The 25,550-nt window shown below is 37.9% G+C and overlaps 1 protein-coding gene across 3 annotated transcripts; it reads right to left on the bottom strand.

Moving 5' to 3' along the window:
- Nucleotides 1-1,251: 1,251 nt before the first annotated feature.
- Nucleotides 1,252-20,258, bottom strand: LOC109981745 (Scm polycomb group protein like 2). 3 transcript variants are annotated; one of them, XM_020630687.3, is made up of 15 exons: nucleotides 20,162-20,258; nucleotides 17,418-17,520; nucleotides 16,096-16,170; nucleotides 15,652-15,722; nucleotides 14,867-15,101; nucleotides 13,328-13,416; nucleotides 13,003-13,246; nucleotides 8,795-9,060; nucleotides 8,606-8,699; nucleotides 7,640-7,843; nucleotides 7,379-7,540; nucleotides 6,403-6,531; nucleotides 5,913-6,134; nucleotides 5,671-5,831; nucleotides 1,252-4,103 (listed from the first exon to the last, which is right to left on the bottom strand). In XM_020630687.3, the coding sequence occupies exons 2-15, from the start codon at nucleotides 17,437-17,439 to the stop codon at nucleotides 3,978-3,980; spliced, it is 2,100 nt and encodes a 699-aa protein (XP_020486343.1). In that variant the 5' UTR covers nucleotides 17,440-17,520; nucleotides 20,162-20,258; the 3' UTR covers nucleotides 1,252-3,977. The 3 variants fall into 3 exon arrangements, with proteins under 3 accessions (XP_020486343.1, XP_020486359.1, XP_020486351.1); XM_020630703.3 differs by having other exon boundaries at nucleotides 5,913-6,131; XM_020630695.3 differs by having other exon boundaries at nucleotides 20,168-20,242.
- Between the last annotated feature and the right edge of the window lie 5,292 nt (nucleotides 20,259-25,550).

Raw genomic sequence — 25,550 nt, 5'->3', positions numbered from 1 at the left:
GTGTCAACAAACCCAGGACTCACTGAGATCCGATCCCTCAGATTAGACAGATGATTAAAAGAGGAGACAAGTGTATGGATAAGTCTGTTAACCAAGCTGTCCCTTACTCCATAAACAGTATGGGTTATCCGTTTGTTTATAGACAGCCCACTATAATCATAAACTACATGTCTCTGCATGCTGGTGGCAGATGTGACCCCCGAGCTGTTCAGAGTTTATAATTAAGCAGTGCAGTGAGGATGTTTTATTGCTTGGGACTGTTTGTTAATCATGCAGATCTTTTTTATCTAATGTTGATATTAACAGAGAATCCAGTCTGCAGAGAGGTTCATTAACATCACTAATAAACAACAGAACTGCAGATGAACATCAGGCTTCATGATCAACATTTCCCTGCATCAGTTCATCAAATACTTTTTAAAGTCTCCTAAAGGTGAATGACACTCCTTGTTGATTTGCATAAACATCCAATCACATTTGGAGATGTATGACCTATATAAATGTAGAAAATGTTAAACATTGTAAAATGTGCAGGGTGTCACACATTCCAGTCTGCACATTGCACTTTGACATCCTGGACAATTTAAGCGCTGACATTTTACACTCTTTACATTTTCTACATTTTGTATATTTCCTTTTTTAAATCTTATCTTATATATTTCTACATTTACTACTGTATATATGTTTACTAATATTTTCTTTTAGCATTTATTGCATGGCTGCACATCTGTTTGAGCATGTGACAAAAAAAAATCTTAATCCTCAATGACCTGGCCAGGTGTAAACAGATGTGTAGAGATTTGCATATGTGATCGCATCAGTCATGACACATCGATAAGACCAGGACTGAACAGTCTCATAAAGTCCAGTGACTCTTCTGACATGGGTTTTTTTTTTGGTAATGAAATTCCAAGTAGGTTTGATGAACACAGAGGCAACAAAGCATTTACTATGGAGTATTGTGCAGGACAGGAACTCTTTTCTGATTTCTCAGCTTCTTCATCCTCGAGATGAGAAGAGAGCAGTTGAAGATGCAGGTATTTAAAAGTCCTCACTTTATTTAATCTGCTGTGAATGAACACCTGCATCATCTGTCATGTTTAAGTAAGAGTCTTCCATTGTATGTTAGAATCTCTGTCCTCATCCCACCTTATTCCTACAGTGCATCAATTCTAAAACTAAATCCTGCTTGTTGCTGCAGAGACATCCAAAGTCTGGAGTTTAGATGAAATCAGTAACAACACATGAACATCCTTTTTTTTTGGTAGGTTTATAAAAACAAGAAAAGGAGATACACAACATCATAAACACATACTGTTTATCTGATGTGACGTGATGGACAAGTGACGCTTTGCAACACATATTTTTCAAGTACTTAAAGAAGATGCAAGAAGAAGGAGAGAGGGAAATCAACAGCACTTGGATCCTGTGTTGAGTATCATATGGCACAGAGTCTTTTAAAAAATCAATGAAGGGAATAAGAAGAAAAGTTCTGTTGAGTACATTATAAACAGTCTGCTACAAAAGCTTGTACTAACAAAGACCACGTAAACCTGAGAGATGTCGTAGGTAGAGCAAGGCAGAGTCTATTACTGGGAGTATTGAACTAAAAAGCGCTGCTGTGTTGAAGTATTAAAAAGCAGAATGAAATCCCGTGTGTGAAATATTCACCACGTTCCCGTCCACCATTATCTTCACATTTCTAGCTTAATGTATATGATTTCCTTAAAATATTAAAGTTTCTACAAAATGTACATTCTGTCGCTGATATTCATGGTTAAACCCATAAAACTGTACAAATCTGTTTTCATTGCTAACAGTGATCTGAACGGTCAGAAGAGACAACACTGAGGTGGTCGCAGGCAGGCGGGCGGGAGTGAGGGGGCGGGCAGATTGATGAGTCTGTGTCCACAAAGCCTTTCATTCAGCCAACGAGGGTCTTATTCCCAAATGTTGTAAAAAGAGGAAAAAGCATGTTTGGCTGAATGCAGCCCCCAGGAGGACAAGCACATTACCCACTGTCTTTGAGTTATTCCCCTTTTTTTGTGCGGTGGTTTTAAAAATCTCTTGACTTTCAGAAAGGTATCATCCATGTATCTGTTCTTAGACAGACTGACAACAGGTTACTGGAATAACCAAGAAAATGGATAAGAAGATTGTTCTGACAGTGTCTACCAGTGAGTTAAGATTTGTCTGATATGCATGCAAACTCCTGCAAACCTTCTAACATGCATCAATTAGCAACATTTAGTACTAGACCAAAACGTTGCCAGTAAATGTTGCAGGTTGGAAAGTGTGCAGGAGTCTGCTTTAAACTTTTGATCAACACATTTTACTGTTACGATCATTCTGAAAAAAACATCATAAATAGAGAACAGAAGGAGCAGTGTGTGGAGCAGATCATCTGAAGACGACTTTAAAGGCTTTATATGTGATTTTTTGATCCAGTAGATGTCGCCCATGAGCACCAGCATGAAACCAAAACAACTTGCGCTGCATTGTTGTGTTAGCATGCTAATGCTAGCGATCTTTATTATGCTCGTATCTTCACACTGCATGTAAATTTACCTGAAATGAGCGTGATCTAGAAACACAGTTAAGCAGTGAGTACAGTATGTTATTCTTCTTTTCTCTAGTCCCTCAATTAAACAACTTTTATACATGAGGGGAGGAGTCAGCCGGCCGTCCTGGCGATGTAAACAAAGTGAAGATAGGACTCTGAAAACTCTGAAAACATCACAGACAGTGGGACTCGGGTGTTACACCCATTGTAGACAGTCATGACTCACAGAGTTATTTTCAGAGGATATACTTGATTTATATTACATTTAAGTGTGAAAAATCACATAAGAAGCCTTTAATAACTTTTGGATGAGGCCATAATATTACTTCATATTTGTCCTCATCAGATCATTTAATGCCTCTCTTACTTGATATACAACTGAGGGACTCTTTCCCTCATCTTTCAATAAAACAATCAAGGGGCAGCACCCTCCATCCAGTTCATGCTCATAGGGAAAAACCACCTTAAACAAATACACAACATATTAGCTGCATAATGATTATATGCAAACCCTCCATGATAGATAACCAAATGTTGTTGTCTTGGAAACAAAACCCTACTGCATGTGTGTTTGTTTTCTCTCAATGCAGAAGCTCTTCATCCCAGCGCCATGCCAGAAAATAACTTTGTGGACACAGGCTCTGCCATGATTAGAATTATTACAGGAAAAGTAAACATAAAAAGCCCTTAGAAATGTTTGTTTGCACGTACTTAACGATCTGTTTAAAATGGATGAGGGTGTTACTTGTGAGTGTGATGAGACCTGCGTTGGGAGCCCACAGAGCATCCACTAAGACACAATGATAATACATGGTGCCACACAGCAGAGAATGATCCTGCAGGACACTCGTGGAAAATGAGAGCTTCAGTTAAAAAACGTTAAGGATTCTGACAATATTCAAGCCAATGAAAACATCTGTCGGACCTCCAGGCGTACATGAAGAGTGAAAAACAACTAAACAGAGAGCATCCAGATTCTCTTGGGGAAGAACATCTGACGGATTTGTCTTTTGTTTTTTTTGTTTCAGTATACCAACTCTTCCTTAATAAGTGGAAATTGGACAATAATAAAAACATTATATAAGAAGAAACATTCTCCATCTTTGGGGGATCCAAAACCAGGATCAAAAGATTTCATCTCCGTAAAAAAAAAAGCGTGTCCACGTGTGCTATGCAATGTAAACACTGCAGGGATTCTTTCCTTTGGGATTTCAGAGAGTTTTTTCATTCACTGATGAGGGGATGAGGTAATGTGTCAGCACTGCACGGCACACTTTCTCCGCTCTGGAAGTCAGGAGGAAGTTGTAACATCAGTCAGAGTAACATGTGGCCCCCTGCGGCCCCCATGAGTCCGGCTCTGTCGGAGTTTTATTGCTCATGGGTCTGACAGGGACGGGAACACACGGGCCTGCTCTCACAGTTTTCCCTGTTTCAGTCGATCTATGTGATGGCAGAGCTTCAGTGCAGGCCCCAGCTTCAGACCCATGTACTTCATGATCATGTCGCTCCGCAGCAGCATCAGAGCTTTCCCATCAATCTCCTGCAGGGGACAAGAGACATTATAGATTAGGGGTATTGAAGTCAAATTCAACAGGGTCCAATTCAAGAAAATGTCTGGAACATCATCATGTCATAACTTGTGATGAGTCAGTGTCATACGCTATGAAGGAGCTGAGTAGTCGTAGAAATACCTTCCCCAAATTTTCCCATTTCTGACACTTTTCTCTCTGTCGACTCCTCCCTGTGTTTTCTGTATTCTCACACTCACTGTGTTCACTCTCAATGCCTGGTCTGAGTAAAAGATCTGATTGGCTGATTGGCTGATTGGCTGATTAGCGTCAAGTGTGACGTTTTCCTTACAAACGCTTTGGTCTGTGACCTTTCCTGGCTGCTGAAATCACTGCCGTAAAGGCAAGAAAAACTGCACCATTTTAAATAGATAACCATTAAAGCATCAAAGGCTACACTTTAAAGTGGAAGCACTCATCAACATTAGCCCGGGTCTGGACAGGATGGCACCTGGGTCTGGATAAACACTTACCTTTTAGCCGGCCGAGAAGAGTAGCTTTTAAAAAGAGTAAAAATACTCATGCTACTGTTCTATATTTTAAAGAGATTTCATGATTTGTATTCAGCAGAAGTTGTGCCTGCAGCTTGACTGTCTGGGATTATTTAGGAACATATACTAAACGTGCTTTTTCCTGAGTTGCTAACTACAGTCAGCTGCATCTCTGCAAATTCTCTCTGAAGCTGTGTCATGGCACACAGAGTAAAGCAGAAGCAGAGGGAAAAAATGACAAGCTGTCACAATGTAAGTCTCCAAACTAATAAAAAACAAAAACTAACAGATGAAATGGAGAGTGGTGGTGGGAAAAAAGGCCAGCCAGAAGTAATGCTAGTCTGATCCACTCTAATCACCAGAAGACTAACAGTGAAGTCAGTTAAAAAAATGTCTGTAACAGATGATGATGAAATCAAATCCTGGTCTGCTGCAGTCCACTGTGAGTAACTCTTTGAACTACAGGGCTGTCAGCAGGCAGGGAGAGGCTCTCTAACGAGCTGGTATTTTGTAATTTGTACAAATGATATGAATAAAAACAGAACAAGCGATGTTTACTTTTTTTTTGGACTTAGTTGAAATGTGAGATTGGCACATCACACATGATGAGGACATGCATGTAAACAGTGTTCAATGGAAGTTTAGGTGTGTGTGTGTGTGTGTGTGTGTGTGTGTGTGTGAGGCCAAACAAAAATTGCTGCACTGAGGATGTAGCTTCTGCAGCTGCTCCTGCTTTTTAGGATGTTGTATTTATTTAAGTCTTCCTTAAATATGGCATCACCCATTGTAAAGCAAATACTTTCAAATATATTGCATTTAAATTAAACTGAGCTCACACTCTGAATGTTCTGCCCATTAGTTGAAAGATTACAGTGCTAAAAGCTGTAGCTTTGAAATCATTAGAGGACGGTAAGGATTCGACTTGCTATGTTCAGCCCTGTTTGATTTAAAGCAGCATTTACCCAGGTGGTTGACACAATGTGTCTGGGACTGTTAGCTGTAAAAAAAAAAACAGTTGTCAATACACATGTAGTCAAAATGAACTCACATGTTTTCTGAATAGTTCAGCGTGTGGAGCTAACGCTGTGGGGTCAGCGTCCCTCACAAACTGCATCACCTCCTCGATGGACCAGGACGACGGGTTCTTACTGGGCAGCTGCAGACTCTCCCGCTCAGACCCCAGAGCTTCAGGACCGGTGGTGGAGCTGGCTGCTGACGGAGAAAAATCACACATTAAACATGTAACGTAGAGCAGTTATAAACATCTATTTACACAGACTGCTACTGCACCTTCCACTCGTCTGAGGGGCGGTGTGGAGCTGAGCTCTCCAGGGTTGGAGGAGAGGCGGCGCATGGTGGTGGCGTTGCCGGCGTGGTAGAGGCTGCTGGTTTGGGAGTGGTACTCTGAGGAGCTGCGTGCTGTTTGTGGTCGGGGGGTCATGGAGTTGGAGGCCGAGTCCATGTAGCGCTGCTCCTTTATGTGACCGTTCTCTTCATGAGGCAAAGTCTCTGCTGGAGAGAGAAAAACAAAACACACATCCAAATGTTGTTCTTTAAAACCTTCTATTGAACATCTGGGCTCCAAAAAATACATTTAAAAACTTTGTATGTAACATAGTAATCACATTGAAATAAAGGCAAATTTGATGTAGAAATGAGTCTTCTAGAATCAATTAGCACAGAATGCACAGAGTAGTAATAAGAAGGAGTACAAAATAATTGTGTTTGAGTATAAAGAGTATTAAAAATATGAACACATCATCAGAGTTTTGAGCTGTACCTTCTGAAGGATGAGCTTCGGTACGTAAATGTTTGGGGGATAGAGGAGCTGCATATGAAGGAGAGATTCCAGAGAGACTCCGTTTACTTCCTCGAGCAAGAGATGGGGCGTCCAACACCTCTTCTTTCACTGAAACACAAACAAGAAACAAGTCCAGGAGTACTGTATGTGCACACACACTGTAGAGGGTGGAGCCTGACCAATTTATCGGCAAGCCAATAATATCGGCCAATTATTATTAGAGTATCAAGTGACTCTCAGTATTAGAATTATCACCGTCCAGAGTGTCAAGAGGTGAAGCGCGTACATGCAGATACTTTCCACTTAAGTATGTTATACTGTCAATTTTTAAATAGTAAACTGTAAATACATATAAACATATCTATATATCTATCTATCTCTAAAGATCGAACACAGATTCAAAGAATGATATTGATGGATTTATCTATATAGGATATTTTCTCTTCCTACTATCTAAATGCACCTTAGGTTTTATATTTCTTCACCACCAAGGAGGCCAGTAAGGGAAACCTTTTTTAATCTCTTTATAAAATATCACTTTATATCACTTCATTTAAGGGGGGATAAATCTTTTATCGAATGAGGTATGCGCTGCCACACATCCTAAATGATAAGGATCAGTTTAATGTGCAGGAATAAAGATGTACCCTCATTTACAGAAATATATATATGTAAATATATTGATGGACTGTATTCTAAACTTAAATGCAAGTCTTTAGCATTTCTTTTTTATATTAAAAGTCTATTTTGCACACTGGATATTTCATTACATATCTTAGATTTCTTTGTTTCAATAATATTTTTATGTGTAGTTTTTTTATGTGCCTATAGGTTTTGATGTGTGTTGTTAGAAGTGGAGTCTTTGGGATTCTAGCTGCTGATGAAGAATCTATCTAACAGAGTTTTCTCCTTGACAGAGCACTGATGTGTCCTGAACGCCGGCTGCAGACTCTACCTGACTTGGTCCTGTCGTACGCTGTGTAGTGGCTGAACGGCTGACTGCTGAACAGGTTGTCACACTGCAGATGACGACACATCGTCTCCAAGAACCGCAGCACAAAGGAAGCACTGGAGGCTGCTGGGAGTTTGACCATGCAGACTCCACCATCTGTTCTCACTGAGGATAAAAGTCAACATGCTTTAGTTGCCGTTCTTTGAGCTACTTAGCAACAGTTTCAGATGTAGCATGTGTGAACACTGATTTGTGTGACTGTACCTCTAACAACCTCTCCTCCTCCTGAGTGCGTCTGCAGAGCGCTGAGCAGGACTTTAGGCTGGTACGCACAGTCTATACAGGACTGGACCACCTTCTGGAGCACGGCGTTCACTGGACCCGGGCCAAAGTGGTCAGGCAGACGCTGCATCTGCTTCCTGTCCAGGTGGGAACCGCAGTTTCCGTGCTTGTTCACATACACACACACTGGAAGAACACAGACACACAGGAAACACAGTGAAACATGAGAGCATCTAATGACAGCTTTATGTCATCAAAAACATTCAAGAGACGAAATTGAGGAATACTGGTCTTCATTTTGGAGTTACTGTGGTAGACCTCAATCAGCATCTTTTTCACCAGCTGTAACGGCTGTAATCTTTGATGCAAATATGTCCGATCAAAGTAGCACCACTTGTTTAGATGACTTATTTCAAGTCTAGTGTAATTACAAGTAATTACAAGTAACATTTTTTGATCAAAAGTAAATGCTTCTCTTCAATCAGAAACATCTGTAACATTACTCTCTGCAAAGCTAGCCTGTTGGCCACTGCTCCACTGGGTTTGTTTTTTGTTTGATTTTGCATTACACAAATGTTGTGTTGGATCCAAACTAAGAATTGCAAACACCAAAGGCTCAGACACAAACAAACTAGAAGGCAGCTGTAGGCCAGCAACTTGTCTGTTCTGCAAAGTTAAAATACTTTTTTTGTTAAAGGTTGGTGGCTTTGAATAAAGCGATGTCATGACTGTTTCTGATTGTAAAAATTGTAATCTTACTGAATCTTTATATTTACAAACCCTTAGAATTAAACGCATCCACTTTAGGGATGACATTACAGTCTGTTGTAGCTTCAAGCAATTATTATACAGATTTGTATCTTTATGTCAAAACCACAAAATGTAAAAAATCTGGCCCTTGTTTGAAAATACAGGAATTGCCTTTAAAGTACAGGAAGCAATCCTCACCTGTTGAAACCACAGAGTTGTGGCTGGGGGAGCTTTCTTGTGGGACCTGGATGCTGGGCAGCTGTGCTGGGCTCTGGAGGATTTTGGGCTTTCTCTGAAAAACACATGACATTTGTAGGCAAGACATAAAAAGAAAAAGGGTCTTCATCTGGTGTTTAAAAGTGTACTAGCTTGGGGTTTTTTGCTCACCTTGCTTCCAGGTTTGGGGCCCCTCTTCTTGTGGGGTCGGGGGACCAGCTGCGTGTTCTCAGGTACAGTCCCGTTATGGGCGGCGGCAGCCTCGGCCACAGCTTTGAGCAGAGCGATGGTCTCGCTCTTTGGTCGACGGCCTCTCACCCCCTTCCTGACAGGTAGAGGGGGCAGCGGGTTGGGGAGTCTGTAGGGGGACTGCATGGCCCGCCTGTTGGGCTTGGAGGGGGACGCCGGGAGGATCTGAAGGCTCTTTGGCAGCGTAACTTTAAAAACAGCAGAAACCAGAGTGGATATTAAAAACTGAGCTACCACACAGGAAACTCTTTATAAAAACTCATCCAAGAAGCTAGAACTACTGCATGCTACTGCAGAGACGCAATATGAGCAGACACATACAGCAGAATAGAGATGTCACAATCGTGATTTTCAGACTTAAATATGACACAAGTTAAAATACTGATCACTGTTTTGTTACCACAGCAACAAGAATTGAATCCTAGGCACCTCATATTGGGTCATTTCTTGTTTTTAACTGATAATTGCACAAATACATTCTGTACCAAAATGCTGCCAACGTATTTTTGCAATTTAGACCATGCTGTCTCACTTTCTCTCACATCAGCTTTTGGTTAAAATTATGACTGAAGATCTGGTCCCATATTAACAAAAAGTCTTCATTCAAAGAGGATATGGTCGACCCTGTTGCTACGTATGACACATTTTTTCCAAAGCTGTGATTGGTTGATCCAAAAACTGGGGAAAAAAAGTCTCTATGTGTTAGTGGGCATAGTAAGAGAGTGAAATCAATCGACCTAAACAAAGAATCTAGTCAGACATTGTGAAATTATTAAACACTATGTAATTAACATCCCTGTTTAATAAATTGAACGCTGCACTTTAATAGGGTATAAACTACAAAATGAAAACACAGGCCGACTTGAGCAGCAGCCCTGTTCACATACTGACAGTAACATCATCATGTGAAAGGCTTTTAAACACTGGTTAGATGCACATCTGGAGTAAACCTCATGTAGAGGGACTCATTGTGCATGTGTCAGTTTGCAATGAAGAAAGTCCAAGATGGAGTGAAACGTCTGCATTAATCATTTTTGTCTGTTCAGCCCAACGACTATTCAATAATACCTTAATAATAATCTTTAATTTTCTCCTCAGCTTGAGGAACTCTTCGGCCTCTTAAAAGTCCTTCTCACTACTCCTAAAAGTTTTACAACTTACAAGCTCTCTTAAGGGAAAATTTATTTTGCAAAATGATTGCAAACACTTGATTTGACACGATTTCAAACTGAACCGGTCTTTTCGGTTGCTTTAAGGGAGAAAAATTGAATTCACCCTAAAAGTAAAAAAAAAAAAAAAAAAAAAAAAATCTGTATAGAAATCTAAAGTTGATCTAACATTTTTTCAGTTGATGTTGAACAGCAAAATCTGAAATGACTGTCAAAATCCTGAATCTTGTAATGAACTAAAAGATACAAGAACTGATGTACCAAAAAATAAATGAGCAAAGACATTAACAGAACTTTTGCTTCCATAGATTTCTGATTTGATTTTGCAGGCTGGTCCAACGAGAAGGGATGACAAAAATGAGCAATCATATGTATCTGTAAGAGAATCAGAGATTGTGTCATTCTCTCCTGACCCAGTGACCTCCACGGTACGCTGTGCTGTTGTAAGAGTCAGGGATTAAGATCCAAGTAAAGATGTTCTCTGCCAGTCTGGGATTGAACAGGTGGAATCTCATTACTGAAAATAACAGGGGTAGTGCTCCAGTTTATCTGTAGAGCTCCAATTAATCATTCTTACTCAATATGTGGTTAGGATTCATACACACATTTCAAACATTTCTGTTCTGTGTTGTAATTTAAAATATGATGAAATATGATAAGAGAGAACTTAATTAATCCTGAAGATAATTTGGATCCTGCGCCCCAGTCTACATTCGTAGTCTTTGTGGGCGTCCCATGTCCAACCCTTGTCACTTGCTGAAGGTCTTCCCCACTTTCTCTTTATAACATTTCTATCACTTTCTATTGTCCTATCAATGAAGCATACAGAAGCCCAAAAATACCCTTAAAAGAAGAAAAGGTATATGTATGGAGTAATCAACACAAGAAAAAAAGGGTCACTTATCAACTGCTTAAAGTGATCAACTAGACCCTGATTTTCTGGTTTCACTACATAACAAAGCTAGCTTCTCCACAACCACACACAGAGAAAACGTGTAACTCACTGTGTTAACAGGACAAACATTTACAGCAACACACACCCACACACAAAGCAGCAAACAGCCCACTGACTCAGCGTGAAAAACTTTCTCTGTTTCTGTTTGAACTCAACGATTTCCCACACATAGAGTGAGACAATGAATCTTCCTCCTCAGCTCAACACCCCCTCAAAACGATGAGGAGTCTGATGAGAATTAGAGAGGGAGGGGCAGAGAGACAAAGAGAGAGAGAGAGAAGGGATGTATTGAAATGGTGTGTGTTTGTGTTTTTATTTCTCCCTTTGACCTTTTGAGAATGAGTTACAGCTCATACATGATCAGGTAAAAGTACTTTGCACAGAAAAATAAATTATATGTGGCTGTGGCTTGTTGTAAATTGTCACGTTTTGTGGTATATAAATGTGTCCTTCCCTTCCTCAGTACTGTATACAGAGACTAGACTGAGCAGCTTTTGTGTAAATACATCGAAATAAAGAACATAAATCCTCCTCCAACTCGAACACAGGGTCACACACACACACACACACACACACACACACACACACACACACACACACACACACACACACACACACACACACACACACACACACACACACACACACACACACACACACACACACACACACACACACAGTGTTTGTGCAGCCACATGTTTGATGCTCTACAAATGCCAAGCAACCCTAATATCTTACTGCACCACAATCCTTTAAATGAAGGGAGATAATAGAATAGATCAGAGCGGACAAGCAGGAAACATAATGCCAAGAAAAACTCAATATATATGTTATCCCTGAAACCTGAAATGTCATCACCTTGCTGTGATACAAATATACAAATATACAAATAATCTACAATGAGATGTTCAGAAACCATAGTGCCATGTTCTGCTGCTGAAGGACATAATGTTCTAGTTTTCATGCTGTTTCATTTTAGTTAACCGAAAACATGGTAACAACAATCTCCTGCTGCCAGTTGGTGCTCCTTCTTTACTTCAACCCCCTGTCCAACTCCTGAACCACAACCACAGCACCATAAGTGTTCAAATCTATCATATTTCAATCTTTATAAAGGCAGGAACATTTCCACTCAGACCACTTACAAGATCACATGTGAATGAAGATGCAGATTTCCTTCTTTCTCTATATGTTTGTTCATCACCTGTTAAAGTTCAGGTTGTGTTCACTTTGACTCTTTTAAAAACTCGCTTTGTCTGAAACTCCTAAAACTTGTACAAACTGCAAAAAAAACATTGATTGGCAAAATGTTGGTACTAGACTTGATTGTACGGGAGTTTGAATCTGTTTTTTGGCTGAGTTTAAGCACATCCAGAGAAAACTTTTGACAGGTGCTGGATCAAAAATCCAGCTGAAGGAAAACATCAAAAATGATCTGCACACTGTACTGAAAGCTCCCAGCAAGTTTGATTACAAAATTAATGTATGGATTTCACAGATCTTCTTCTTCAATTCTCTTCTACACACCTCTCTTTAACATAAACGTATAACTGTGACCTGTACGTGTGTGTGTCTGTGTGTCTGTGTGTGTGTGTGTGTGTGTGTGTGTGTGTGTGTGTGTGTGTGTGTGTATGTGATGGTGCAGTCTCCTTTTTTAAATGTGTTTTGGATTTAAATTGTGCTTTTGAATCTAATTGTTAATTTTTTAATGACTTTGTTGTGTGTTTGATTATATTTGTCTTCTGTAAAGCACATTGAGTTTGTGTATGTATGAAATGTATTATACAAACAAAATGTAATTTAAATTAATTTAATTGAACTCTGACAATCTCATGAGACCAGATTATTGATGTTAACTGAGTTTGTATTGGGTGGGTTCAGTGTGGGTTCAGTTTCCTCAACGTTAAACTAATGAAGATGACTTAAAACAATCATTATAAATAGAATCAAACCTCCCTTCATGTGAAGACCTGTGCTGCCCCCTACAGGTTAAGGTTAACACTCACCACTGTTGCCTGGAGGCTGGAGGCTGTGCTTGGTGAGGGAGCACCAGCCCACGGGGAAGATGTCCCTGGAGTCGTACTTGCACCAGTAATCAAAGGCCCCCCGCCAGCCGTCGAACATGATGAAGACCTCGTCGCCCTTCACTTCTCCGATGGTGGCCGGACAGATCAGGTACGGGTTCTTCTTGTCCACTGCCTCCAGCTTCATGCCCGGCTTAAAGTGGTTCTGTGTAGGCCTCAGCGGTTCCTGAGCACAAGAGAATGAATAACTTAACCGCAAAACATTTTTACATTCCTACAATTAATTCATTTTTAAAGCAGTGCGTACCTTTTTGAAAGCTGTTGCTGGTGCCATCTCTGCTCCATTTAATGTTCTCAGCAGAAACATGGGCCACGAAGAGGCATTCATCCGAAATCCTGGAAGAACAAAGTTAAATCACTTTTAAGATTTGAAGGGGCGCTGGATAGACTAGCAGTTGTGTCGCGCGTGTTCAGAGGTTTCAGGTTCATATCTGATTGCTGCGTGTCATCCCCTACTCTCTCATCCCGACATTTCCTGTCTCTCTTCAGCTGTCCTATCCAGTTAAGGCAAAAAGGCCCAAAAACAACTTCAAAAACTACTAATCTAATGAATCAGTCATACTCTTTAAACTCAATACAGTAAAGATTTAAAAAAAAAAAACATTTATCAGCCTATTATTGTTTTTAATTGTTGAAATATTTTAAATGCCTGATAGAGGTTCAGCAGACAGGTGCGAAGATAGGAGGAAGTTATTTAAACCCTATAAAAAAGGTATCCTCATATGAATGCAGAGTCTGTAGATGTGGGAATGAATTTAAAGTTTTCAGGCTTCTGTTTGTAGTTATTTTTAACGGACAAGTTTGAATGGGTTTTGTTGTGTGAAGGGACACGGCTAAAGAGGTAAAACACATTGGCACCCTTTGACTTTCATCTGATAATCATTCAACTACTCAGCCCATATTCAGACTGACCGTTCAAAGTGGCATATTAACGGCACAGTGACCTCACAAAGTCATCTCACCTCTGTACCGCCATTGGAGGTGGAAACAGAGGCATTAGAGGGGCGAGACAGGATCAGTGTGTGTGTGTATGTGGAGCTCCTGTTGTTTGTCTACACGCTGTGCTTTAGTGACACAATGTGAATTCACAGACTGGGACACCAATATTACATCGTTTCAGAATCAATATGAATCTGCAATAACAGAGGAGCTTTAGTGGAATCGCACTCCGAAAGGGGCTTTTTTAAATTAATTATTATTACAAAATAATAATTATAACAAAACATAAGAAATAAAAGTCTGGTCTCAACTGCAACTCCTTTCTCACAATTGAACATCAGAACTAAAATTAGGTTTATTGCCAACTAGGTTTTACACTCACGATTAATCTTTTGTGTTTTATTAAATGACAATGAACAAAATCATAGAATTAAAATTGAAATAGAACAGGAGTAATCCTACTAACAAGACACATTTATGAATGAATTCAACTATAAAATATGTAGGATAAGTGTTTCATCAAAGGGTAATAAAAGCTGTACTGATAGTAATGGAGTTGCTAGTTGCACTGTAAACGATTATAAGTGCATGTTTGAACACGTCTTGGCCCAGATATCTGTTAGAAGTTAGATGTGCGTCTGCTGGCAACTCAGGAAGATTTATCGTCTGTCAAACCCCCGAGGCTAAAACGGCAAGCAGATTCAGGGTTTGGCTGTGATTCAACAACTTCACATTTGTATTTAAAAATGGCCATGATTGATAATTCCTTCTGTTTTGTGAAGAGCCAATAAAAAAAAATCTCTTTTATTGTCCGTGTGCCTGCTCCCATCACCCCTGACTTTCTTACCCAGCGGTGGCTGCAGCATGTCTCCGTTCTTCTCACATGTGCCGATAGGCTGAATATCGGACGAGTCCACCAGCCTCCAGAAGTCGTTGCTGTTGTCACTTCCATCCAGACGGAGACGCAGACGCACTCCAGTTAAACCCATCACTGTGGCGATGCAGACTGAGGTGGAGTTTCGCGGGTCGTGAGCTTCGAGCTTCATTCCAACCTTGAAGTCGTTGGAGGGAGGAATTCTGGCCTGCAGATGTCAGGAAAACAGATACTGTTTGCACTGCTCATCATTCAAACACCATAGAGCTCCAGAATAGTTTCATGAAAGTCTCACTCTTAGTTATACATCAAAGCAAAAATAAAGGTTAAAGGTCATACAAAGTGTAGTGAAGACAAGAAAGATGGCTCTGTTTAAAAAAAATAAAGAACTGTGGCGTGATATGACTTATCCAGTTTGTAGTGCTATTAATAGAAACATGTTTTTCCATTTATCAGAATCAGAATCAGGGTTTATAGCCAAGTACATTTACACATACAATGAATTTGACTTGGTGTATTGGTGCTAATTAACGCAGGTACTTCCGGGTCATGTAATGAAAAATGTACTAATTCAGTTTGGTCTGAGTTTGTATGTGTGTGCAGACTTAACAGAGAAATTAATACAGCGTTGTGCAAGACTATAATTCTGCTCATTCTTACCAAGTGAGTTTAAATTCACATTTGAGTCTAAGACTGAGTCTGTCTTCAGTAAAGTGGCCTTTGGTAAGTATTCAACATGTCATTAATCCAGGACGTACCTGACGAAAACAGCTCGGTGGAGCCGGCATAGCTGACGTTTCTTTCAGATATTCTTCCCAGCTGAAAGAATCTAAAGAAGAATCATACAAACGTTTTGTTCAATGAAAGACCAGTCAATGTTCTACTTAAAAAGTCAATCAAAGATGATAATGCCTGAGCTAAATCTAACAATGTCACCAGCTATAAGCTGAAGCTTAAAGGTCGGGATACCGACAGAAAAATTCTACAATGTTTGAACTTCTCACAAGGTCCATGAGCTTGTAGTAACACATGCAGAATACCTTCCCAATGTTTCTCCATAAATGACCTACAGGCTAAACGATCATCTAAAAACCTCTAAAAACCAAGCCTCTTCCTGTGATAAACCTAGTAAATAGTTATCAGTAAATAAGACACACTAACTCAAACAAACGTCATCACAATGTCTGTAATTAAAAGCTCACCTTTTGTTGCTGCTGGAGTCGTACCTGCTGGAGGAACCGTCCTTCCCAATTTATCTTTTTTGCCATCTTTCTGATCTGTTGTAAATAATTGGGAGAAGACAAACTAATTATAAATGTCTTAAAAAAACACAAATGTTACCAACCATCCCAAACACCAGGAAGGACAAACCCCATCAAAACAATGCAGCCACTTTTAAATTGTATCTTAGATCTCTCATTTAAACTGGTGTATAGCATTCTGTTTTTTCATATTGTTGTATGTGTATTTGAATGTATCCTCATATAGTGTTATGGGGTTTTATGTGATCGAATGTTGTACATTCTTACTCTGTTTGTTTACCCAAAGGTCCAACTAGGACAAGAGTTGGAAATTAGATAAACTATATACTCTTTATGCATCACATCAGTTTCATGCTTTGTATTGAAACAATGTTCAGTTGCATTGTCTCTATGAAATAAATAAATAAATAAATACATTCAAACATGTTGAACGTGTGAAAAATAAGAGGAAGAAGAACGACCCTTTAATAAGTGTTCACATGTGACATTTTAACATGAGTCAGAAATAATTATCAGGAAACTGGAATAGATATAAAAACATTGAGTATATATATATATATATATATATATATATATATATATATATATATATATATATATATATATATATGCCCTTAATGCAGCTCTGAAGCCAAGAGTTTCATTACAATGGATGACACAAGAAATCTGATGAAAGACTGTGAAAGGAAGCTGTAAGTTGTCACTCTATAAATATCCTACACTCCCTTTGTAAACCCAGACAGGTGCGTTTACTTCTGGTGCCTGAGTAAAGCTCAGACTTAAGACTGCAAGGAACACAAGTTACTCTACTTTTGGTTTCTCTTTAACAAGCAGCAGAGCTTTTGGTCATGAAATTAAAGACTTTTTTACAACAACCTCTGATGTAGAAATCATAAAACAGTGGACAGGACATGCAAAACAGAGTATTTGAGTAACAAGGAAGCAGACCCCAACGTTTTTATTGCGTTATACTATACAGCTTACAGTACTGCTGCCAAGTCACTGTCAGTATAAATATGAATACCAGGGTCATTTTCCCATTGCTATTTAGATTGTAACACTGTCTAAAACTAAGCCACCACCTTTACAGTAAAAGTCCTGTCTCCGCCTCCACTACTGATATGTGTCCATGTAAATGTGATTTCAGGGGACCGTATGGACACACTGAGTCTAAACGTTTATAAAGGGAAATTAGCAATAAAGATAAACCTTCAAAGTCATGAATCATATTTCTTTCTGATAAATGAAATGCTACTCCTAACCTTTCAGCGGAGTCTTTCCCATCGTGCCTGATGACCAGTGGTGACACTTCAAAGATGACGCCCACTGGTGACCAAGTATCCTCGGTGACCGTGTTGCTTCGTTCTAAAAATGTAAGAGGTGAAAACATTTCATATGAAACGCAGATTACACATGTGGACTACTTCAAAGACATTTACTAAATAAATAACACAATGGGACACTTTCACTCAAACTATTAAAATATTGAAGACGAGACATTTGTTAGCGTTTTGAAAACAAACATATAACAAGATCTGGAAATCAAGATTTGAAGGGCAGGGCATCTCTGCAGCTATTCAGTATTTCTTAATAAATCATAGTTTTCTTAAATCTACTTTGTTCTAAACTGCAGCTCCAGCTACAACTTGGATATTACACTTTGGCATACCTTATCTATTAAATGACCATAACTCTCTGTATAACTGAGGGCCACCCCTCAATGATCGCTGTACTATAGATAAAGGTCAATTTATGTTACAGTATTACCCGTATATTGATTCATTCTACAGCCATAGTTTAATTTATGTCAGATCAAATGCATGTATGAACTGTTTGGCTTTACCAAACAATTTAAGTGTTTATTAACTTTTTCTGTTAATCTTGTGGTATATGATGTGGACAATAAAGATCTTTGAAACCTATTTTTCCAAGTAACAATCAAGGTTGTCAATGTATTTTTTGTAATTGCACTGCAGGACTTTTCCTGCCATTTTGGATCATTGAAAATGAGAAATGACTGAGTATTGTGCCTATAGGACTTCAACTTTTGATGCTGTGGTATCAAAACAGCTTTACTACTAGTATCATATCGAAGTTTAAAACTCTGGTATAAGGACGACTTTACCAATACAGTTGTTACTTGCAACTACTTGTATTAACTTGTTATTTAAAAAGAAGTGCATAATCTTGATTTAGTCTGGAAGCGAAAAGGATCAAAGCCGCAGGAAGCTACAGGACTACTGAAGTAAATAATGTGATGGCTGATTTTGTAAGCAAAAGCAAAACAGACTTTTTTCTGTGTTGTTGTAAAACATCCTCTTTTATGTACAGTACTGTGGTTTTCCTGTAATAGACACTCCTTCAGAGACGGGAAGCATGACATAGAAGGTTTTATTATGAGGTTTAACACTGAAATGACAATCCTTTGGTGTATTAGCAGGACAGCCTATATGATACTTTATCTAACTTACTGTACGTTCCCCCTGCGTTTATAACTTTAACTGACATGCTAATATCTCAACCAAAAGTTCCTTGATGTTCACACTTTTGAAAAAAGCTCTAGAGAATTAACTTTAAAAAAAATAATAAAAATAATAAAAAGAGCTGTCTGACATCGTTGGATGAAAAACAAAGAAATGTAAAGGCACTTTAAAAACACAAAGCTAATTCATTAATGGTTGATGCTATTCCTCCTTGGTTTAAAAATACTTCTGTCAACACCTGTGAGAGATTATAGGAATCATAATACGTTTGATGAATTGTTAATGGAGAATTCAGATCATTTTCTGAGTTAAAAAAACAAACAATAACAGATGTATAAGGGACACCTGTGGTAAACCTGCATCTATATTTGAATGGAATAATCTGTATACTGACATTGCCTGGAAAAATACTTGGTTATTTTTAACCAGAAAATATTTGTGTAAGGTTAAAAATAGGCAAAACGTCGACCCTCTTTCTGGGACTGCTTCTCAAGGTAGTTTTCAAGCTACTTTCTGGATTGATCTGAATCTTTTTTTTATTTTATTTTTTGGAGGGGGGGGTAGAAAACTAGATGTTGAACCGAAATTCAAAATGTTTAATGATCACACCAAAAAGTATGTTATTAATCTTGTTCCTTTAATCAGCAAAACTATACACGCAAGTACGTGTTTTAAACAGAAGCCCAGCCTTGTTGTTGTCATGTCTAACTTAAAATTCTACCTGAGAGACATTATAATATAGCACAAATCCTAAAGCCCTAAAATAACAAAGCTTTTTTGTGAGATACTTATAATTCAATTTTGTTTCATTTGTCTGCCATTATATTTGTATTATATTTATATATTATATTATATTTACTGCACTGTTATTGTAATAACTGTATTTTCTGAATTTGTATCTCGAGTCTGTCACTGAAACTTGATGCACTTAACATTTTGTGAATAAAGTTTTTATTAAAAAATGTATGGAAAACAGTTATAATAAAGCTATCATAGCTGCTTTATTCACCAATTTACAGTCACATTTATGAATCAATTAAGCTTCCTACGACACTGATGAATAAAACTTAATAAATATGTTAGGAGACATTTATAATCTGACTTTCTGTTATTATTCTCCTTTAGCTGCCTATAACTGTTAGCTGCTGGTTATGTCATCTCCCATTAGCCTTATAATGGTTATTTATCTGGTAACAGCAAGCTCAATGACGAAAATAGGTGTAACAATTGTTTACTTTCTGGCAGTTTCACTTTTAAATATCGTGTCTTTGCCCCCGTTTGGCGTGTCTAATGTGTAACATAAAGCTACCAGGTAATAGTCTGGCCCCAATGTTGACAACTGGGACTGCTCCATTTGCTAGCTACCATTGCTGGCTAATAACTAGGATGGCTAACCTTAGCGTTAACCCTCTGAGATCAGTTTCTTCCATAATATCAAGAAAAAAACCTCATAATCCGGGTCAGGCAGCTTCATCTGACATTCTTCTGAAACTCTGTAATATTTAGTCAAAAGAAAAACTTACAAGTACCGTCTTTTTTCGAGTAAAAATCCACACACTTTCCTCTAATCGTCAGCTGCCATTTTTTCACGAATGTAGTGTATGCTTACACGCATGTAATTTATGCCGAAGGTGGTATCGTGAGAAGAGGACACAAAAACGAAACGGCGAGACGAAGCGGGGGGTGCGGAGCAATAGGCCAATTAAAGCGCATGATACTTACGCTTTCAGCCAATCATGAAAACGTGTATTCATTTTGTCCAATCAGCGTCTTGAGTACCATGGCGGCGATTTCGGCTTCTGAAAGTAGTACACGTTAGTCATCTAATTTTTCTCCTATCTTTGATGGGTTTTTCTCATGCGTCCCCCGTTGAGGTTCAAAAATAATCAAAATTCACAGTAAATGTCAGAAAAAAACGTGTACTGTATTTTTTACAAATGGACTTAAAGAAAAAAGAAGATACATAAAAAAATATTGAGGGGAAATAAAGAACCAAACAAACAAAGAAACAAACATGAAAATCGATTTTTAACCAAACGCTTTGTCATTTCGGACAAACAACTCAAGCGCTATTCTGAGGAGGTTGTTTGATTTAGATTATGGAGGGAAAAACTGATTTAAACTAGTCAACACATCATTAAGCAGTAATTTCCCCATTTTAAAGTTATTTAAAAGTGAAAAAGAAAAATGCATTACCTATAATAAAGGGTTTACAATTAAAAAAAACAACAGCCCTGATAACATTATAATATATGCCTGCAATATCTTGATCAAATATATTATGAGTTAAGGCTACAATAACGACTGGATACAAAAACTATACAATTTTAAAATATATATAAACAAAAGTTTGAATGGGAAATATAATTGAACATTTTAATTTCTGATTTAAAAACCGATTGTAAGATTTTGAAAATGTGTGTTACAAAATCGGAAAAAATGTGGACAAATTAGATCACAAATAACAAGGACCACTCAAGAGTTTATCATAGTGAAAGTTGGTGACTTTACAGCGCGCCTGTCAATTAAAACAGGGATTACGTCATGGTCACATTATGGTCACATAATAACATGACTCAGAGTAACTTTCCATGACAACTTTCTTGTGTTTTCCCTCGCCCACACATTTCCTGTTAAGCATGTTATCACGCCATAGGCCATGTGTCTAACAGTATATTTGCTCTAGTAATTAAATATGGTACGTTTATAATGAATGCATTAATAATGAATCATTCATACAAAATAAATGCCTGTACAATACAACCAGAAGGAAAGCTTCTGCTCCATTACATATATCTGCCACATTGTTTCATCATACAAATGACTTAATTTCTGTACAAATGTCAATAGCAGGCCTACACATGCCTGTGTGCATTAGTTATATTGTTATTGTAGGGGCTTTCATCAGCTGGCTCAGGTCGTTGTTGTCTGCTTTTGTTCAGCAGCTGTGTCTCAGCTGGACTTTAACAATAGGAACTGAAGAAAAGCTGTGACTTATTTGTCATATTCCAGAAAGATTGTAGTGATATCTGAAACACAATATAAATTATATATTCCTTTACATATATTCTTAAACTTCATTTTATCTGAGATAGTCTGAGGGATGAAAACTGCTTTAAAAAAGAAGTCTCTATACTGTCCCATGTACATATTGGATGTTTACATGTGTAAAGGTGATTTCGGCTTATATAGTCCAGCTTTAACAGAAAGATATTGTTTTTTTTACTGAATAATGATTGGGTGTGAATCCATGTTGTGTTTTTATTTTTATTTTGCACTTTACTTTTATTTTCCTATCCTTTTGAAATGTTTTTGTGTCTTTCACAATTATTTTTGTGTACTGAAGAAGAAGAAGAAGAAGAAGAAGAAAATATACTTTATTGATCCCGCAAGGAAAAAAAATCAGTTTTACACTCTGTTATTGAGACATGCTACACACACATAGGCTGAAAGACACACATACACAAACAGGATCCTATGGACATGCACTAATGGAGAGATGTCAGAGTGAGGGGGACCGGGACTGGGACTTCAACCAGCGACCCTCCGGTTCCTAACCCAAGTCCTAGAGACTGAGCTACTGCTGTGTCTCTTCTTTACCCTTAAGTCACACACATAAAGTTGTAATATAAATTTGTTTAGTTCATTTTTTTTTTTTAAATTGAAGCAAAAGAAAGACTTTTAATTATTTACAACTGTATCTATTTTAAAGGATCACAGTAAATATAAGAAAACACATTATACTGACCTGAAAATGGAATCTACGATGTAATATTTTTCCACAATATTTTTTCTATTTTGCAAGAATTATTTTTGAAATACTGTGAAAAACACAATTGTTTTTTTCTTTGCAGGAGAGCCTTAAGTAGATCTCACCACTATAAGCAACATGACCTTTGTCTGAGACATAAAAGCTAGGACACGTGTTCAAAATGTATTGTTTATGATTTCTCTATAAAAACAACTTTTGGCATCAAACCAAGCTGCTCTGACCTTTTCAACTCATTGTCTTTCTTTCTCTTTCACTTATTAGATTGTGCAGCCTGCTGCATATCCTGCATGCAAGAAGTTTCTGACTTTGGGATGAATGGATGTTTGAGCTGTAATGATGATTTCTACTGTTTATGTCAGTCATTTTTCATCATAAAAATCATTATGAAAACATTTTACAAAGGTAAAGTCTCCATCATGACTATCAGACTATGCTCTTTTTAAATACCTGATAGCTAAACAATGCAGTGCTTCATTCAACTACTTCTGAAAGAAGATTCAAAGCTGCTCTTCTTGCTGAGGACTCTAAGTTCCTTATCTGCAGAAACAAAGCCAAGGCTGTTTTATGAGTTTGTGGTGGACAGAGTTGTCCTGTTTGTGGTTGTGGTTTGTTAATTCAAAAGATGCATGGCGCCAAAGAACCTGATGAACCCTAAAGTCTGTGGTTTTGTAGAGGTGGAGCTGGACTCTGTGGTGTTAGTGGTGGTTTGTGTGTGTGTGTGTGTGTGTGTGTGTGTGTGTGTGTGGGGGGGGGGTTATAGAGGATGATGCTTTTAAAGCTACATGTCATTTTTACCGGAGCTTCCAACAAACTCTGTGACACGCTGGTCAAACTCAGGAGAGCTTTTCAAAGCAGGAACCACAAAGCACTACAGGAAGTCGAGTCTGCCTGTCAGACTCTTTGACTCAATATTTCACCCCTATTAGCAGCAACAGCAAAAAAGCATTTTATTATTATTTCTTTTACTTATATTTTCATAATTTTGTGTAAAAACTAATGGTAGTTTACATCAGCATACTGTAAATATTAATATATTGTCTGCATTTACACTGCATTGCATGTTTTTGTATAATGTTAATAATGCAACTTACCCTTTCTTTGATCTTCTAGTGTTTCCTAATGATGCCGTTAAATGTTAGGGTATGATGCTAATGTGGTGGAATGAACTTCCAAACTCCAGAGTCTCTCTGCACCTTTAAGAAAAAGCTAAAGACCCAGCTCTTTCATGAATACTAACTTAATGATGATGGTCTCCATATTATTGATGATGATGATGATGGTAATGACGATGGTTTTTGTTTGATAACAATGACTTATAAGATGGTTTCTATACTGATTAGAGCTCTCAAGAACTGCCCTCAATGTTGTGCTTTGCCTCTGGTCACTTCCTGTCAGCACCTGTGTGTCAATGTGCTGACAGCTGACAATGTGCTGTACTTACTCTCTGATGTACGTCGCTTTGGATAAAAGCATATGTTAAGTGAATTGTAGAATTGTAGAATTGTAATGCATAAAATATACAATTTTTGAAAACGACTATTTCTTATGATCTGCATTCTTTTCATTTATCTTTGCATATTGTTCTTCTAATGGTAAATAGACTTGAGCTTGTATAGCACTTTCCTAGTCTTCTGACTCTCAAAGCGCTTTTACACCGCAGGTCACACATTCAAACCCACTCACACACTGATGGCAGACGCTGCTATGTAAAGTGTCCATCAGAAGTAACTAATCCCATTCATACACATTCATATGCTGCCAACGAAGCAGCGGAAGCGATGATAGACATGATTGTTGCATGTACAAATTTGCAGTGGGCTATAAAATGATCAAATATTTGTATTTTACAAAAACAGTGAAATAACAATACCCAAAGATTATAGATCTGACAGATCGATCATACAGAAATGAGCAATAAAAAAAGTATTTGTTATATTTATGAAATCTCTTCTTACTTTGTATTGGCTGGATAGATAATTCTGCCTGGATGAAGATGTCCAGACTTTGTAAAAGATTCAGTCGCTCCTGCATTGTTGATTCATTCTGAAATAAAATCAAAATCATAATCATAATCCAAAACCATCAATCATCAAACTAACCCATAGAAATATTTGCATGGTTAAGTATAACAGTGTAAGTTACCTTTATGTTAATTGATCCAGTTTTAGGTTCATCCTGTAGGTGGCAGCATGGTTTCATTTCATTTCAAAGCATTAAAGACTTTTACTTCCTTCAGAGTTTTTTGAAAGTCAATAGTAGTTTTTTTTTGTTGCTCTGCTCTCCTTATTTTATATTTTCAAGAGGAGTTTGTATAGGCCTACATATATACCTTGATTGTATACCGTGATTATATATATATATATATATTTATTCATCAATAAAGATGTTGCTTTTCAAGTACAAAGTGGAAAGTTGAACATTAAAGTCAAATATTAATGTATTGAACACAAAGATGAACATACAATAAAGTAAAATGTCAAAAATATTCCGCTTGTTTTGAAAGGTTTGTCTTTAATATACTTTGCCCTGATAGGCTAGTTTTCAATATGTTGACTTCATCCTCAATAATAAATCATTTAATTCACAAAATGCAATTAAAAAAAAAAACATGTATGTGTGTTCCTACAGGCATCAATCAAGCCATATTTCTCTGGGTTAAGTTAGAGTGGGATCAACGGGGTCCTTCTCGAAGAAAAAAACATGAAAAATGATACCATTTTCTGCATTTTGAAACATTTATTATCAAAGAATGGGAAGTATATTTCTCAATCAGTTCGGAGGTCTCAGGTTAACCTCAGTTGAATTATGCAGAATTCCCTACATTGTAACTGCTAAAAAAGATTTTGCAGTATTTTAAAATCAGATTATGAATGGGCATGACACTTCTGTGTGTCCCTTATTTCCCCCAGCAGTACTGCTGGCCACCCTGTGCAAGCCGTGTGGATCCGCCACTGTTAGCCTACTGGTCAAAGTTTCCTGCAAGCATCAATTTAAATGCATCATATTTCCTCCTTTATTACAAAAATGTTCCCATAAAAGTTTACTTTATAGAATTTATATGAATGTTGTCATACTCCCCCCTCACACAGCAATCACAATAACCTGGAGGTGTGAATAACTGCAGGCCAATTACATATTTT

This window comes from Labrus bergylta, chromosome 6 (genome assembly GCF_963930695.1).
Source record: "Labrus bergylta chromosome 6, fLabBer1.1, whole genome shotgun sequence".
Taxonomy (NCBI): Eukaryota; Metazoa; Chordata; class Actinopteri; order Labriformes; family Labridae; genus Labrus; species Labrus bergylta.
This window is presented reverse-complemented; position numbering and strand designations above follow the sequence as displayed.

Bases quoted from the DNA above. Each gene is read 5' to 3' on its own strand.
- LOC109981745 (XM_020630687.3), bottom strand. From the start codon at position 17,439: ATGGGAAAGACTCCGCTGAAAG. The intron at 16,171-17,417 runs GTTAGGAGTAGC...TATTTACAACAG, and splicing joins GGGAAAGACTCCGCTGAAAG to ATCAGAAAGATGGCAAAAAA. The intron at 8,700-8,794 runs GTGAGCAAAAAA...TGTGTTTTTCAG, and splicing joins GCCCCAAACCTGGAAGCAAG to AGAAAGCCCAAAATCCTCCA.